This window comes from Salvelinus alpinus, chromosome 2 (genome assembly GCF_045679555.1).
Source record: "Salvelinus alpinus chromosome 2, SLU_Salpinus.1, whole genome shotgun sequence".
NCBI lineage: Eukaryota > Metazoa > Chordata > Actinopteri > Salmoniformes > Salmonidae > Salvelinus > Salvelinus alpinus.
This window is the reverse complement of record NC_092087.1, coordinates 111,773,576-111,792,163: the sequence shown is the minus strand read 5'-3', so window position 1 is coordinate 111,792,163 and position 18,588 is coordinate 111,773,576. Positions and strand designations below refer to the sequence as shown.

Sequence of the window (18,588 nt, the reverse complement as noted above, 5' to 3'; positions counted from 1 at the left end):
GACTAGCTAACATTAGCCAGCTAGCTGACCCAGCTAACATTAGCCAGCTAGCTGACTAGCTTTATGGGTGTTGTGACATGAGTATGAAATTGTAATTCTGGTTGTTTTAGGGACTCCTGAAACAACCAGCAAACCAGGCGGTTGATTTGTGAAACAGTGGATGTCTAGAATCTAGCTAGCTGAAGAATTTACTGCAAATTGAATGTACAATTTTGTAAGCTTGCCTTGCTGATATTTACCATGCAGATAGATGAAATAACGTAGCTAGCTATGTTCTTGCTTATTGTGCAGTGGATGATTAAAATCCCTGTATGCCCATCGATGTGTAGCTAGCTATCTAGCCGATCTGTGTATGGACCCAACCGTTTGGTATACATATTAGTTCAGAACCTAGCTATGAACCTCAGCTATCACAGCCAGTTGTATCAACTTCAAAACAGCCTGAATGACATTAATGAAGCCTATGGATTGAGTAGAATATAATATCATGTTGTGCCAAGGATGCAAGTCGTATATACATGTAGTTATTACCATGCATGAGATCCCCACATTGTAGCCTGTACATTTAATATATTCACTGATCATGTACTCTACCTTGGCAAATAAAGGTGCAGTTTAGGTATGAATGTCTTTGAGATAATTTTTCAGTCATATCCAATACCAGGAGTATCAAATTCCAGTCTTTGAATGACGCTGTATCTTCATGTATGTATTACAATTATACACTTCAACAGTGTTTACCAATCTTGGTCCTGGGACATCAATGGTTACACATTGTAACTAATAGACTAGAAACAGGATTTAACTAGTTCTTTCATATATACAGAAATATAATGTTAAAAACCAGAACACTACACTTCCTATGCATCATGTAAATACTCCAACACCGGTTCATCTCAATATCTAATGCCCTTCATCTGCATTGATCTGATAAACACAGGATAGGTGGAGTATTTCATCACATTACACTTCATTTCAACCAGTAGAGAATGTGAAACGCTTTATTGAAAAGCTCATTATCCAAGTGTTATAAATACAAGTTCAATCAATCAATCAATTTTATTTTATATAGCCCTTCGTACATCAGCTAATATCTCGAAGTGCTGTACAGACACCCAGCCTAAAACCCCAAACAGCTAGTAATGCAGGTGTAGAAGCACGGTGGCTAGGAAAAACTCCCTAGAAAGGCCAAAACCTAGGAAGAAACCTAGAGAGGAACCAGGCTATGAGGGGTGGCCAGTCCTCTTCTGGCTGTGCCGGGTGGAGATTATAACAGAACTATGCCAAGATGTTCAAAAATGTTCATAAGTGACAAGCATGGTCAAATAATAATCATGAATAATTTTCAGTTGGCTTTTCATAGCCGATCATCAAGAGTTGAAAAACAACAGGTCTGGGACAGGTAGCGGTTCCATAACCGCAGGCAGAACAGCTGAAACTGGAATAGCAGCAAGGCCAGGCGGACTGGGGACAGCAAGGAGTCACCACGGGCGGCAGTCCCGACGCATGGTCCTAGGGCCCAGGTCCTCCGAGAGAAAGAAAGAGAGAAGGAGAAAATTAGAGAGAGCCAAGATTTTCAAAATTTCCATAAATGACAAGCATGGTCAAATAATAATCAGGAATAAATCTCAGTTGGCTTTTCATAGCCGATCATTAAGAGTTGAAAACAGCAGGTCTGGGACAGGTAGGGGTTCCATAACCGCAGGCAGAACAGTTGAAACTGGAATAGCAGCAAGGCCAGGCGGACTGGGGACAGCAAGGAGTCACCACGGCCGGTAGTCCCGACGTATGGTCCTAGGGCTCAGGTCCTCCGAGAGAAAGAAAGAGAGAACGAGAGAATTAGAGAGAGCATACTTAAAATTCACACAGGACACTGGATAAGACAGGAGAAGTACTCCAGGTAACCAACTGACCCTAGCCCCCCGACACAAACTACTGCAGCATAAATACTGGAGGCTGAGACAGGAGCGGTCAGGAGACACTGTGGCCCCATCCGAAGAAACCCCCGGACAGGGCCAAATAGGAAGGATATAAGTTCAATCTGTCCTTCAATGCACATCTGTTGTGCATTATAAAAACAGAGGAAGAATGAGGAGGTGGAGAGAGAGGTGTAAAAGACAGAAAGGGAAAGAGGTAAGCACATAGGAGCAGGGAAGGCAGCACATGATTAATGAATCACAGTGCTACATAAATATTCTCTCAGTTCATCACAATTACATAACAGTGTCTCTCGTTGGCCTAAAGGTTATCTTAAAAGCAGGTGAGGTGGCGATGATGGGACTGGGGGTTGGCATCCTCTCACATCAAAACATATCTGTAGGAGGCCAGTAGGAGGCACTCTTTCCTCTGGTCTAAAAAAAAATATCCCAATGCCCCAGGGCAGTGATTGGGGACACTGCCCTGTGTAGGGTGCCATCTTTCGGATGGGACGTTAAACGGGTGTCCTGACTCTCTGAGGTCATTAAAGATCCCATGGCACTTATCGTAAGAGTAGGGGTGTTAACCCCGGTGTCCTGGCTAAATTCCCAATCTTGCCCTCAAACCATCACGGTCACCTAATAATCCCCAGTTTACAATTGGCTCATTCATCCCCCTCCTCTCCCCTGTAACTATTCCCCAGGTCGTTGCTGCAAATGAGAACGTGTTCTCAGTCAACTTACCTGGTAAAATAACGGAAAATGAATATCTGCAGACGAGAGACAGATGGAGAGAGAGAGCATGTTTAAGCCTTGTGTTTTTATTTTTTTATTCTAACATTGTTAGTCATCAATCAGGAGGTGAAATGCAAAACTGACCTGGGATCATTAACTCTGGGATTACTGCATCTATCTGTATTTCAATGTAAAGCATCTCTTTAATAATACTTCCTGTATAATATAAACTGACCTGGGATCATTAACTCTGGGACTACTGCATCTATCTGTATTTCAATGTAAAGCATCTCTTTAATAATACTTCCTGTATAATATAAACTGACCTGGGATCATTAACTCTGGGACTACTGCATCTCTGTCTGTATTTCAATGTAAAGCATCTCTTTAATAATACTTCCTGTATAATATAAACTGACCTGGGATCATTAACTCTGGGACTACTGCATCTATCTGTATTTCAATGTAAAGCATCTCTTTAATAATACTTCCTGTATAATATAAACTGACCTGGGATCATTAACTCTGGGACTACTGCATCTCTCTGTATTTCAATGTAAAGCATCTCTTTAATAATACTTCCTGTATAATATAAACTGACCTGGGATCATTAACTCTGGGACTACTGCATCTCTGTCTGTATTTCAACGTAAAGCATCTCTTTAATAATACTTCCTGTATAATATAAACTGACCTGGGATCATTAACTCTGGGACTACTGCATCTCTGTCTGTATTTCAATGTAAAGCATCTCTTTAATAATAATTCCTGTTGACCTGACCAAGTGACCTCTCACCTCTGATCATGCTGTGCCCTCGATGTAGCCAGTTCAGATGCAGGAGGGGTTCACCGACACAGCTGATATAACCTAGAGGATTTAGGGAGAAGGGGAGAGAGGGATGAAGTGAAGGAGAGAGACTGTTATTGAGAAAATAAGGTAATTAAAGCCACAGTGTTCAACAGGAATCTGTGTGTGGCCTCACCTGGTGTCCACACCACACTAAGTGGCTGCAGAGTACTTTATGCTGAAAAACATGAACGGACACACAAGGACAAACAATATAGCGTAGTTATAGAAATAATGAAGTGTCTTACTATTCTCCATGGTTGACCCTCTTGCCTATTCTTTGAAGGTGGAAGGAGCCACAGTTATACACCTGAACCTGCTTACTGCACAACACAATCCATCAATCAGATTGATACATGAGTGTGTAGGTGTGGGTTATAGGGTGTCTAATTGCTCTACATTTCTTCAATATGGGTGATTTAAAACAGCCTGTTTTGTTTTTGCACAGACATCACACCCTTACCTAAACAGCACCCTCGCCTGAGAAGTAGAAATCAAAGGGAGAGAAACTGTGAATTGAATAACTGCAGTTGACATAGCTAAGTAAATGGAAGAATACTCTTATTGCAATGTGATTGGCTCTTAAAAGAGCCTTTGGTTGTGCATAGTGCAGTCTATGGTGTTGCCAGGGAACAGCACCCTCGTTAAAGAAGTAGGAGGTGAAGATCTCCTGCACACGGATTGCCTCTCTTGCTGCGTTGTTGGACCCCATCCTTGAAACATCCTGCAGAGCAGCAGACTCCTCCTCTGGGACACGGCGGCGAGCTGCAGATCCCCTCCTGGTCCTCGTGTCCATCCTCATGAAGTTACGCAGGACACAGGTAGCCTTCACACATCTGAATTCCTCCAGGAGGCAGTCCCAGATGACCCTGGTCACCCAACTTTGCAGTGCCCTACACGGCAACTGTAGGCAATCGTTTTGAAGGAATCTCCAGTTACAAGGTATCTGTAGGAATATGGAAGACAATGTCATTATTAGACTTTTACATCAACAGGTCATTGTGGATTACTAAAGTATAATATCCCTGATAACAAATCATGATAACATTGGATTGATAGATGCACGGGCACACATATGTACATGTGTAGCATGTGACAATAACAGGATCATATCAAGGATGACATCACAAATGAATACATAAATACCACTTGAAGCTTGATGATGAGTTGATCATTTGAATCAGCTGTGCAGTGCTGAGGCAAAAACAACAATGTGCCTCTTTGAGTCCCCAGGACTGAGAACCACTGCTCTTCATTGGGACCTCTTCATATGTAGACTGGCTTTCATAGCGCTCTTTATCTGAGGACAGAAAACCTCACAAGAAACAGACTTCATTATAGTCAAATTACACCACACTGAATATTATGTTACTATTATCTCCGTCCTCACTTCTAGGGACAGGAACTACACAAAAGTACCTGCCCTATCCAGAATAGCCTCCTCTCTCACTGACAGCCGGGGCTGCTATCCTTTCACCCTCCATGGCTGTTAGCTAGCTACCTACAAATGCATTTTGGAGTTTGTTTCTTACAGTGATAAATACATCAGGATAGATAGCTAATATGAAGTTAGGTAAGTCAGCTGGTGATATTTCATTCACGTTTCTATCTATCTATACAGTATTTGAAGTTGGTTAGATAGCTAGCTAATATGAAGTTAGGTAGATGGTGATATTTAATTCACTTAGCTATCTATCTATACAGTATTTGCTAGCCAACTAGCTAGCTCATTTAGCAGCTCATTTGAGTTAGCCTGCACTGTAGCTGGTTAGCTAATAATACATCGTTGTTTTTACATTTTCAAAATCTATTTACTTACTTGAATAGGTTCTCCCAGCCATGTGGACAACTGGAAACAGGGCAGCAAAGTTTGTCCCCAGAGCGTTTTAGAGGATATTACTTTTGAACTATGAACCCATTTAATAACCAGACCTTCATACAAACTTGCTCTGCTGAATTCTTGACGGAGTCACAACGGGCGGCCTAAGCGGCATCTTGTCCATCTGCTGACTGGACGCAGTTGACGAAAATTTACATTTTATTTTCAGACAACAAGTTAAAGTGTAGGAAGCATGAGTTTTTACTCACCAGTGTAACAACACAGTGTGGTTAAAGACTTAGTAACTTAGTTGTAGTCACGATCTGGTTACCTACAAGGACAAACAGTTATGTTTTTTGTTTTAAATGTACAAAATTTAAATTAAAATTTACATTTTAAATGTTTTCTTTACTCAAGTATTACAATTGTTTTTTTTAGGGGTGTAGGGTGGAAGCTGTCTCTGCGTAACAGGGAATTCCTGTCCGTCGGCTTCCTGTATAGGTCTGTGCTAAAACCACCCCCCTCCCTCTTAATCAAAATGTCCAGATAAGTTGTTTCATGCACATCAAAGGTGAGGGTGAATTTCAGATGTTCACTGCTTGTATTGATGAAGGAGTGGAATCGATGAAGTTCCTCTGCTGTCCCCTGGAATAGAAGGAACACGTCATCAATGAAGACTTTTACACAGCCTGATGAGGTGCTAGAATGGATTGTTAGGGCTGTCAATCCCATTCTTCTCTAACAACCCCACAAACAGATTGGCATAATTAGATGCTATTATTTAAAATACAATGACCATAATGCACTGCGTGTCTACTTGTCTTGTCTGTTTATTTTACACCTGCTATGTAACAGAGACAGAAGAATGCACAATGGTCAATGCTATCTGGAATCCTTGGGACATCCCTACCCTAAATCCTAACCGTAACCCTTTTAAATGTCAACTTCAACGGGACGTCCCTAGCCCGTTGAAAATACATGATCTCAATGATTGATAGTTGGTATTCAGCAGTCATTAAGCCTTATTTACTTTAATGAACTACTAAAATAGTGATTTTGTCAGACAGCAGCTCTACACTTTATTGACTGACTGATCCATTCATCCTTCCATCCCTCCTCAGCCTTCCTCTCCTCTGAAGACCCAGTGAGGGTGGAGCTGTCAGAGAGCTGTTGAGGGACTGGTTAGGAAGAAAACTTCTACAGCCAGAGAGGTGAGAGGTCACACATGGTTTAGATGGTAAATATTTATGTCCCCTTAGTGGTTCATCACGTCAGCTAAAGGGAATATGTTCCATAATCCATGTTTATTTACATTAGTGCAAATTGTCCACTGATATTGGTGTAATTTCTCACCCCTTTTGGCTGTATGAAAGTTAATTTCCCCTCAGGCACATGCATTTGTTCTTTGATATTATGAAGGTAATTTGTGTCAAATGTACTTTCCCCACTCATTCACCCCATCTCTTTACATTGCTGATGCATATTCAGTGGCCTGACTGCATCCAGACTATGTCAAAGGCCCATCCTGGTATATCTGATCCTAATGCAGCTTGGAGTGATCAGATGACAGAAGTCACATTTATGTGCCAGGTGTAACTGAGGCTGTAGACGCTCCATATCCATTACTTTGAGTGTTTTATATAATATGACTAAATGTGTTTCTGTGTTGCAGGGGCAGTCAAGAAATGGAACAGCAAGGCCACAGAACATGACATAAGCAGAGCTGTGGGAGACCACCTCAAGCTCCTGGTAGAGCCGGGGGTGGTGTTTACCACTCCACCACGCCTTCAGCAGGCTGGAAAAGTGGGATTGATCTGTTTGATCCATTTGTTTGTTTCAGTTTTCAGAAGTTGAATCCTTTGACGTATTGTTGATTTCAACAAATGGACTGGGTTGGTTGAAAAGTGATACAAAACGTACAGCATAGTGGGAGATATATATGTTTTTCATACTAAGATGGACCAAGATATGTGTTGCTTTTGGTCATATTTATTCATTGGTTTAGCAAGAGTCTGATTTGGTCATTGGGTTCATTTGTTTTGCAAGATGCAATAAACATATCTTGATGCATCTCAATATGCATCAAATGCAATATGTTCAAATCAAGCTTTATTTATACAGCACATTTCAGACATGGATGCAACACAATGGCTTCACAGGAAAAAACTATGAAAATAAACAGAAATATTGAGGATAAAAAAACGAAGAACAACTGAAAGACTAATGAGCATTGCAAAGGAAATGCCATTGATTCAAATATTAACAATATGATGCTACATCCAACCCAAAACATAACTTGTTTTTTAGGAGGGGCTCTGAAAGACACTACGGGGGCATCGATTGAAAATTGACTGGTAACAACTGGGACCTAAAAGACACCCACCATGAGACCCACTAAATCTGCCCAAGAAGAGGCAAACAAAAGAAAAACCCACAACAAACTTTAAGACAGGAAGCAAACCAAAAAGGTAGCGCAATTAAAGGTGTTGACTCTCCACATCTATCAAGACAACTGGACCACTGGGCCAGACACACTTAAATAGAACCTGGACCAGCTCAGGTGAAACACCTTCCCACTAACGAGATGGACAAGCCAGCACAGGTGTAACACATACTGACTAACGAGGTGACACCAATCAGTGCGTCCTACGTGCTAACGAGCTATACGAGCTAAAGTCCAACCTCAAAACATAAATGGAAAAACCAAAGACTAACTAACACCTTAAAAGAATGTGCACCACCAACAGAAAACAACTTCCATTTCACAATATAATCAACTACAATTCTTCACCAATATAAACATGGTGTCTACTGGCTATCAACAATTAAAAACAAGAAAAAGTGTATTTTTCCCCCACTAGCTTCTAGGACTCTCCTCCCCTTGGAACGATAACACTGACAAGAGATTTACAATGTCTTTTGGGTGATAAAACCTGAAGAGACCGCATTCCAGAGCATGAGTTAATGTTTCTGTTCTATATGGTACCAGGGAGAGATGACCCCAGGGCCAGACCCTGGTCTCTACACAAAGTGTACTGTTTTTACAGCAGATACTGTCTGCTGTAAAAGATACATCAGATACATCCTACGTCCCCTTGAAAACAACTTCCATTTCACATTATAATCAACTACAATGCTTCACCTTCACCTATAAAAACATGAAAAATAACGTGTATTTTTCTCTTCCTAAAACTCACTAGCTTCTAGGAACTCTCGTCCCCTTGGAACGAGCCCAAACATAACTCATCTCTAATACGGAAATTCAAAATAATTTGTGATCCATGGAACGCACTGGCTAAACACAAAACACAAATCTTTTTGACTGCCCAAACTTGAGATAATCAGAAACCAAGTTGTCCTCACCATGGACACAAGCACCAAAAACCCTGTTGTTTTGACAAGTAGCAATAAATCACTGATATCGATTAGGGGGGAAATCAGGTTGTTCGTGCTGTTGAAACTAACAACTAAAAAACACATGGAAATGGGAGATATCTTTTACCTCACTGGTTAGAGGACAACCTGCAGAAGACAGTCAGCTACATTTTGGAGTGATGCATTTAAATGTCGCTAAAGAAAGGAACGCAACACTTATTTGTCATCACTCATCGATATCATGTTGAAATCAATTGTGCCGAGAGGAGGGAGATGAGGTTGCACGTCCTGTTAAAACGAACAGCTCAAAAACCACACGGAATCTGGGAATCATGTGTACATCCCTTGTTAGAGGACAACTTGTAGAAAACAGCTAGCTACATTTTGAAGTGTTGCATTTTGATTCAAGTGGGTCACCAACACGGTAAGTGTAACACAGCTCTTTTTGTGTCACTTTTTTGTTAAATCTCATAAATAGTCATCTTTCAATTCAGAGCCTGGATTTTCCCCCTGAGGCTAATATCCATATCATGTTGAAATCAATAGAACAGGGGACAAACATTTAGGGTTCTACATTGTGACATCATTAAAATACTCCTACAATGTTTAAACATTCTACATTGTGACATCATTAAAATACTCCTACTACAATGTTAAAACATTCTACATTGTGACATCATTAAAATACTCCTACTAAAATGTTAAAAGAGAACATTGAGAGAACATCTACATTGTGACATTAATTCATTGATATCATGAAACAACTCCATGTATTTTCTGATGTTTGATCAGATATCTTTTATCAGTGTATCTCTTCCCACATTGATCACAGCTATGAGGTTTCTCTCCCGTGTGTATTCTCTGGTGTACAGTCAGATGGCCAGATTGAATAAAACTCTTCCCACATTGATCACAGCTGAAAGATTTCTCTCCTGTGTGTGTTCTCTGGTGTACAGTCAGATGGCCAGATTGAATAAAACTCTTCCCACATTGACCACAGCTGTAAGGTTTCTCTCCTGTGTGTGTTCTCTGGTGTAGAGTCAAAGAGCCAGATGTAGTAAAACTCTTCCCACATTGATCACAGCTGTAAGGTTTCTCTCCTGTGTGTGTTCTCTGGTGTACAGTCAGATGGCCAGATTGAATAAAACTCTTCCCACATTGATCACAGCTATAAGGTTTCTCTCCTGTGTGTTCTCTGGTGTATAGTCAGATTGTCAGATCTAGTAAAACTCTTCCCACATTGACCACAAGTATAAGGTTTCTCTCCTGTGTGGATTCTCTGGTGCACTGTCAGATCTCCAGATTGACTAAAACTCTTCCCACATTGATCACAGATATACGGTTTCTCTCCTGTGTGTGTTCTCTGGTGTCGAGTCAGCTGGTTAGATGTAGTAAAACACTTCCCACATTGATCACAGCTATACGATTTCTCTCCTGTGTGGATTCTCTGGTGCACTGTCAGATCTCCAGATTGACTAAAACTCTTCCCACATTGATCACAGATATAAGGATTCTCTCCTGTGTGTGTTCTCTGGTGTAGAGTCAGCTGGTTAGATGTAGTAAAACACTTCCCACATTGATCACAGCTATACGGTTTCTCTCCTGTGTGGATTCTCTGGTGCACTGTCAGATATCCAGATTGACTAAAACTCTTCCCACATTGATCACAGATATAAGGTTTCTCTCCTGTGTGTGTTCTCTGGTGTAGAGTCAGCTGGTTAGATGTAGTAAAACACTTCCCACATTGATCACAGCTATACGGTTTCTCTCCTGTGTGGATTCTCTGGTGCACTGTCAGATATCCAGATTGACTAAAACTCTTCCCACATTGATCACAGCTGAAAGATTTCTCTCCTGTGTGTGTTCTCTGGTGTACAGTCAGATGGCCAGATTGAATAAAACTCTTCACACATTGACCAAAGCTCAAAGGTTTCTCTCCTGTGTGTATTCTCTGGTGTTTGGTCAGAGCTCCAGATTGACTAAAACTCTTCCCACATAGATCACAGCTATAAGGTTTCTCTCCTGTGTGTATTCTCTGGTGCCTTGTCAGCTCTCCAGATGTAGTAAATCTCTTCCCACATTGACCACAGCTATAAGGTTTCTCTCCTGTGTGTATTCTCTGGTGTGATATCAGGATGGTTGACTGAGTAAAACTCTTCCCACATTGAACACAGCTATAAGGTCTCTCTCCTGTGTGTATTCTCTGGTGTACAGTCAGAGAGCTAGATCGACTAAAACTCTTCCCACATTGACCACATCTATAAGGTTTCTCTCCTGTGTGTATTCTCTGGTGTGATATCAGGATGGTTGACTGAGTAAAACTCTTCCCACATTGAACACAGCTATAAGGTCTCTCTCCTGTGTGTGTTCTCTGGTGTAATGTCAGATGGCCAAATCGACTGAAACTCTTCCCACATTGACCACAGCTATAAGATTTCTCTCCTATGTGTGTTCTCTGATGAATTTTAATGCCTGATAAGGTGAATCTCTTCCCACAGTCAGAGCAGCAGTGAGTTCTCTTCCCTGTGGATCTCTGCTGGTGTTTCCTGAGGTGTTCTGATCTGGAGAGACTCTTCTCTGCCTCTTCAGCATCATGAGGTTGTTGAGGCTCCCCAGAGGATCCACGATAGTCCCGTCTCTCTCCTATGTGAACAACAAAGTCAGACAGATGATTAAAGGCCCACAACAGCAGAAATCCACTGTAAAAGGTGATGCCAACAGCATAGCCATGATGTTGTACAACAATTGATGTCTGTGATGAATGTTAAAATGATTTGACAATTGTCTTAAAATGAGCAAGAAGTCATATTTTGTCAACAAAAATTTCACATTAGTAGTAACATCTAAGATTGTAGACTAGAAAAAAGTTATTCATGTTGTTGAAACTCTCAGCAGTGTGCCAGAAGACTTTTGGTCTCCAATATAGGCCCCTTTCTGTGTTGCTAAAATTGCGGCACGAGGGCGATGCAAATGGCAATTTGCAATTTGGTTGCAGAAACTCCTCCATGCTAATGAGGAAAACGCTAGTTATGGATGTAGTATATCTGGTAATGAGGAAACCACTAGTTATGGATGTAGTATATCTGCTAATGAGGAAACCACTAGTTATGGATGGAGTATATCTGGTAATGAGGATACCACTAGTTATGGATGTAGTATATCTGGTAATGAGGAAACCACTAGTTATGGATGTAGTATATCTGGTAATGAGGAAACCGCTAGTTATGGATGTAGTATATTTGGTAATGAGGAAACCACTAGTTATGGACGTAGTATATCTGGTAATGAGGAAACCACTAGTTATGGATGTAGTATATCTGGTAATGAGGAAACCACTAGTTATGGATGTAGTATATCTGGTAAGGAGGAAACCACTAGTTATGGATGTAGTATATCTGCCTGGAGCAAAAATGGTGAGCAAAGATTTTCGTTTTTCACAACGTATTCTGAATATTACAGCACAAGATCAGGAGTGCTACTCAGGGAAACTCACATTAACCTCTGGTGTCTATTCACTAATTCACCACCGTGGGGGAAAACTCAGGGGAGTTCTCATAGGCTGACAGCAATAATAGCCTCCATTTCCAGGTTGCTTATAAGTGCATTTCACATTACTTTGGATTATAATTGTAAGGCTCATTTGAATCTCCTGCTTAATATGTGTGTGTTATTGCGGCAAATCAATTGAGCCATAACTTCACCAAACAATAACATAGACCTACTGTAGAACCCATAACTTCACCTAACAACAACATAGACCTACTGTAGGACCCATAACTCAATTGAGCCATAACTTCACCAAACAATAACATAGACCTAGGACTATAAACAATTTAATATTTCAGGTGAAACATGTCTTTGTCGTGACATTTCATAACCTGATCACCAGATAATTTGGTGAATAATCCCACTAGGCTACTCTGTAATGTGTTGTCATTCTAAATGTCCTGAATAAAGGAAAATAGCTCTGTGTGTTGTACAATAGCCTATCCATCAAGGAACAGTTCTCTACACATTATGAGGTAAGTATCTCTGTGTCCAAACAGACAAACGAGACCCTACAGTAAATCAAGCAGACAATAACACATTATAAACATCAATTTGTTAGGGATGTTGGATCTAACATGGAGCACGGCATGTCTTTACCAGAGTAATGAATGAAGAAGCACTTTAGTTGTTGTTGCATGTCGTGATGTTTGTCATTTGACTGTCATTCAGAAAATTATTTCCTGGATCAGCTGATGATAGATGAACATGTGACTAACTAAACAGCTTCAGTATTAAGAATGATGTGTAATTATTGAAGAACCGCGTTAATGACAGTATCCATTTGGGTGTCAATAAAGTTAAGGTGACTCTCGGTTAAAACCATTGCACTTAGCAAACTCTGAAATTATTTAGGATTTTTGTGTCCATGAAAACTGTTTTCCCATCGTAACATAAGGAGACACTAAATGCGTCAGTTTTGTAAATTTATTCATTGTCTTTCATTTGAAACACTCCTGTCAATGTTGAGTAAGGACGCACACCTGATTACGCATATAGAAGTAGGACTAGTCTACCTGGTTACACATATAGTAGTAGGACTAGTCTACCTGGTTACACATATAGAAGTAGGACTAGTCTACCCGACAAGACATATAGAGGTAGGACTAGTCTACCTGGTTACACATATAGAAGTAGGACTAGTCTCCCTGGTTACACATATAGAAGTAGGACTAGTCTACCTGGCCTGAGCGCAAATGAAGGCCTATAAATGTGCCCATTTGGGGATGTCTGATAGTATTTCTGATTGTCTTAATGCTGCACCACTAATGAGTTGTGGAGCTTCTCAAAGCACATTTCTCTTCACCTCTAACAGCATGTAAACAAAGTCTAATCAAAATCAATTTCAAATGACAATAGTTCCTTAAAACCTTTTGTCAATAGGGGGTGCTGTTAGCACTTCTTCTTTTTTTGCCTCTCCAAATTAAAATGCCTCGTTCTCAATTCTTGCTCGTACAATATGCATATTATTATTACTATTGGATAGAAGACAATCTCTAGTTTCTAAAACCGTTGAAATTATGTCTGTGGGTGGACCAGAACTCAATCTACAGCAAAAATCCTGACATGACTTGCGAAGCTCTGAAACCTAAGCTCTGATCTGGGCTCAGTTTAAAAGTCTGTGTATATGCTATGGCTGGAAATGAACTGCACCCGCCTTCCTCTGGATGTCAGTAACCAATGAGAAGTGGAATGGGGTCTCTGCGTAGCTGTCCGAGTTTATAAAAGGGTTTGGAGTGACGTGACCCTTCCTTTCGACCGCTCGCCAGGACGCATGAGGGACATCAGATTTGCATGCTCAAAAGCACTCGTTATCGACCAAAGATATATCCGTCTGTGATTTAATTCGTTATAGGTGTTAGAAACATCATAACGAAGTTATTTGAAACCGATTTATATCAGTTTATGCGAGTATATTGCAAATTTTCGGAATTTCCTTATTATTGCGTTTGAGGAATTGGACATGTGTGTGCGACACAGCTACTGTTAGCAGCTAATTCCAAAGGTGAAGGGGACGTTTTACAACAAAGCAACCATTCTTTTGGAGAAAGGACACTTTGCCCAAGATACTGATGGAAGCTCGTCCAAAGTAAGAACTATTTATGATGTTATTCCGTATTTATGTGGAAAAATGTAATAGTGTTTTATCACCATGTTTGCAGGCACTGGTCTGGCTGCAACGCACACTATATGTCTAGTAACGTTAATTTTAAAAATCTACGACAGCGATTGCATTAAGAACTAATTTATCTTTCAATTGGTGTCCAACTTATATTTTTTAGTCAAGTTTATGAATAGTTTTTTTATTATAATAGGCGCTAATCCAAGATGGCGCCGGCCACCAGAATGCACACTATGTTTTTACAGATTACATTGTATAACCACGATTTATCCTGCTAAATATTCACATTTTCGAACAAAAGCTATATGCATTGTGTAATATGATGTTACAGGACTGTCATCTGAAGAATTCTGAGAAGGTTAGTGAAAAAATTAATATATTTTGGTGGCGATAACGATATCGCCCATTTTGCCTGGATTCAATGCTGGGGTGATGTTAGCTCATGTGGTATGCTAATATAACGATTTATTGTGTTTTCGCTGTAAAACACTTAGAAAATCTGAAATATTGTCTGGATTCACAAGATGTTGGGCTTTCATTTGCTGTAGGCTGTGTATTTTTCAGAAATGTTTTAAGATGAGTAATTAGTTATTTGACGTTGGTCTCTGTAATTATTCTGGCAGCTTCGGCACTATTTCAGATTGTAGCTGCAATGTAGAACTGTGATTTATACCTGAAGAATGCACATTTTTCTAAAAAAACCTATGCTATACCATAAATATGTTATCAGACTGTCATCTTATGAAGTTGTTTCTGGGTTAGTGGCTATATATATCTTTATTTAGTCGAATTAGTGATAGCTACTGATGGAGTAAAAAAATGGTGGAGTAAAAAAAGTGGTGTCTTTTGCTAACGTGGTTAGCTAATAGATTTACATATTGTGTCTTCCCTGCAAAACATTTTAAAAATCAGAAATGATGGCTTGATTCACAAGATCTGTATCTTTCATCTGGTGTCTTGGACTTGTGATTTAATGATATTTAGATGCTTGTATTTACTTGTGACGCTATGCTAGGCTATGCTAGTCAGCTTTTTTACTGTGGGGGGTGCTCCCGGATCGAGGATTGGGAGGAATTAGAGGTTAAAGTATTTGAAAAATATTTCCAGCTCTCGCCCTTTCGATAACCACTCATCATGAAAGGGAAAAATGTAATGCTCTGATCCAGTGGAAATGTCATAAAATACCTGATTACTTCTTATCCCTTACACAAATAGCCTACAGCTGTGTCTGTCCAGAACTCACTGGAGCAGGAAACTGAGGGCCTAGAATATTTTATACAATGTTGCAAGCTTGTTGTAGACAGGCCATGTGCAGCCAAAGTGATATGCAAGATATTTTTATCAGGATATTTTCTAAATGCAGAATGTAATGTTTTTATGTGTTGGCTTTATGTAGGCAATTTTTTACATAGTGGGCTATAAAAGTTACTTTTAGATTTGTATAATTTTCATGTAGATTTAGATAGAATGTAGATTAATCACAGACAATGATTTTGAGATACTATTATTATATGAAAATCATAACTGGCACCAGATCAGTAGAAATGGTAAGATACATTTGCACTCCAAATGTAGGTTGCCGACTGCTTGTGTAGCCGATTACCAGCAACATCAGAATGTATGAAGGACAGCAAGAGGAGGTGGTTCAGGAAGAGTTTCTTCTCTTCTGGTTGGGCTGTATTGATGTAATGGCAAGAAAATAAATTGGCTGAAAATTATACAATGACTTATCAACAGCTCTAACAATTTGACCCAACAGGAAATCTACACTGGCCATTCTAGAATATACTATATAGCCTCGAAACCTGGTTAAACTATCATTATGACATCATGGATGACTTCTAGAATATACTATATATCCTAGAAACCTGGTTAAACTATAATTATGACATCATGGATGAATTCTAGAATATACTATATATCCCAGAAACCTGGTTAAACTATCATTATGACATCATGGATGACTTCCAGAATATACTATATATCCTAGAAACCTGGTTAAACTATCATTATGACATCATGGATGAATTCTAGAATATACAAAATAGCCTAGAAACCTGGTTAAACTATCATTATGACATCATGGATGAATTCTAGAATATACTATATATCCTAGAAACCTGGTTAAACTATCATTATGACATCATGGATGAATTCTAGAATATACTATATAGCCTAGAAACCTGGTTAAACTATCATTATGACATCATGCATGGCCAGTCCTTGTATTCATAGTGTAGTGAATTCAGGGGGTAGCCCTGAGCTGGACTCAAACCTGGGTCCAGCGACTGTCAAGCCAACACCTTACAACTGTTATGCCAAGATGTCTGAACTTCTTGACGAGGTCGCTAGATGTTGGGTTACGGTTGATACAATAGCTTTCTCTATGAATTTGAGCGTGGTTACATTTCTCCAGCCCCCATCCCTCAGCTGTTTACCAAACCAAGTCTCTGGGCAGCCATTTTGTTGCTGTTTAAATACTAGGTTGTTCCTTTAAAAAAGCCACACAAGAATCAATCAACCAATAACAAAGCTGTAATTCCACCACTATTTTGCTAATAAGATGATGGATGGTCTGGAGAAATGTAACTACTTTCACATTAATTGACAGACCTATGGATGCAAGGACTGACCATCCATGATATCAACATTATAGTTTTAACCATGTTGATGCTATACAGTGTTGATTTACATTGTTTCTAAACATTGGAGTAAAAAAAAGCTTATTCTGGGTTCTGATGGGGTACAACAGTTGAACAAAGCTCATGAGGCATGTGTTGTGTTCTTCAAGAATCAATGGCTATAAATAAATAATTTAAAAATCTAAATATGGATGTGGTAATTGCAGATTTCCCCTTTAACACCACACATCCTTCCAGTTCTCTGCTGCCAGTGACTGGAACAAATGTCAAAAATCGCTGAAGCTGGAGACTTATATTTCCCTCACCAACTTTAAACATCAGTTATCTGAGCAACTAACCGATCGCTGCAGCTGTACATAGTCCATCTGTAAATAGCCCGCCCAATCTACCTACCTCATCCCCAAACTGTTTTTATTTACTTTTCTGCTCTTTTGCACACCAGTATCTCTACTAGCACATCATCATCTGCTCATTTATCCCTCCAGTGTTAATCTGCTAAATTGTAATTCTTCAATTCTTCGCTACTATGGCCTATGTATTGCCTACCTCCTCATTCCTTTTGCACACACTATATATATACTTTCTTTTTTTCTAATGTCATTGACTTGCTTATTGTGTTATTGGCTTGTTTATTGTATGTTATTCCATGTGTAACTCTGTGTTGTTGTCTGTGTCACACTGCTTTGCTTTATCTTGGCCAGGTCGCAGTTGTAAATGAGAACTTGTTCTCAACTGGCCTACCTGGTTAAACAATCATTATGACATCATGGCCAACTGGTTAAACTATCATTATGACATCATGGACACCTGGTTAAACTATCATTATGACATCATGGCCACCTGGTTAAATAAAGGTTAAATAAAAAAACATCAGTTCAACTGCAGAGTTTGTGTCTCTGTTTTTAAGACAGTACTTACTAGTGTTAATCAGGGAACGGTTTCTCAAAAACATTTTATTGCTAAGTTCATCGTTTGAACCATTGGATGCCTTAAGATGCGTTTGGGAAACCGGGCCTAGATATCCAGTTTCCTCCTCCTCCTTTTTCGATGTGACAGTCATCTCCCCCTCCTCCTCTTTCACCCCAAAAGCTGCATCCTCCTCTTCTTTTACTGTAAAATCCTCTTCCTCTTCTTTCACTGAAACGTCTTTCTCTTCTTCTTTCACTGTAACAGCCTCATCCTCTACTTCTTGTTTAACTGTAATAGCCTCACCCTCTAATTCTTGTTTTACTGTGATATCCTCCTCTTCCTCCTCCTCTTTCACCAGAGCTTCTTTCTCCGTCCAGCAGACCTCCTCTTCATTAACAAGAGAGTAGCTTAGTGACCTCATGGTTGGAGATGTTAGCTAGCTAGGCTAATGCTAACTTAACCAGCCTGCTAGATGAATAAAAACAATACCGTAAATATGAAATTAAAAGGGATAACTAACTAGATGACAGAAGTGGGTTTAAAATACAGTGGCTAATATACACTAAAGCGTCTAAAGAGCTTTATTGGTTCGTCTATTTTGTCTAGCAAACTACCGTGGTGGCTGACTGACTGTTGCTGCTGTTGAAAGAAGCGTTCCGTCCACTAGATTATACGTC

The 18,588-nt window shown here is 39.8% G+C and overlaps 1 protein-coding gene and 1 long non-coding RNA gene across 2 annotated transcripts; both read right to left on the bottom strand.

Moving 5' to 3' along the window:
- Positions 1-2,039: 2,039 nt before the first annotated feature.
- LOC139550576 (uncharacterized) lies at positions 2,040-4,940 on the bottom strand. Its single transcript, XR_011670078.1, has 3 exons — positions 4,645-4,940; positions 3,448-4,444; positions 2,040-2,314 (listed from the first exon to the last, which is right to left on the bottom strand). It is a non-coding gene; the product is annotated as an uncharacterized lncRNA (long non-coding RNA).
- Positions 4,941-7,409: 2,469 nt separating this feature from the next.
- On the bottom strand, positions 7,410-18,332 carry LOC139542219 (zinc finger protein 271-like). The gene is made up of 2 exons (XM_071347392.1): positions 18,215-18,332; positions 7,410-11,329 (listed from the first exon to the last, which is right to left on the bottom strand). Exons 1-2 carry the CDS (start codon positions 18,330-18,332, stop codon positions 9,861-9,863), a joined length of 1,587 nt encoding a protein of 528 aa, XP_071203493.1. The 3' UTR covers positions 7,410-9,860.
- Positions 18,333-18,588: the final 256 nt, after the last annotated feature.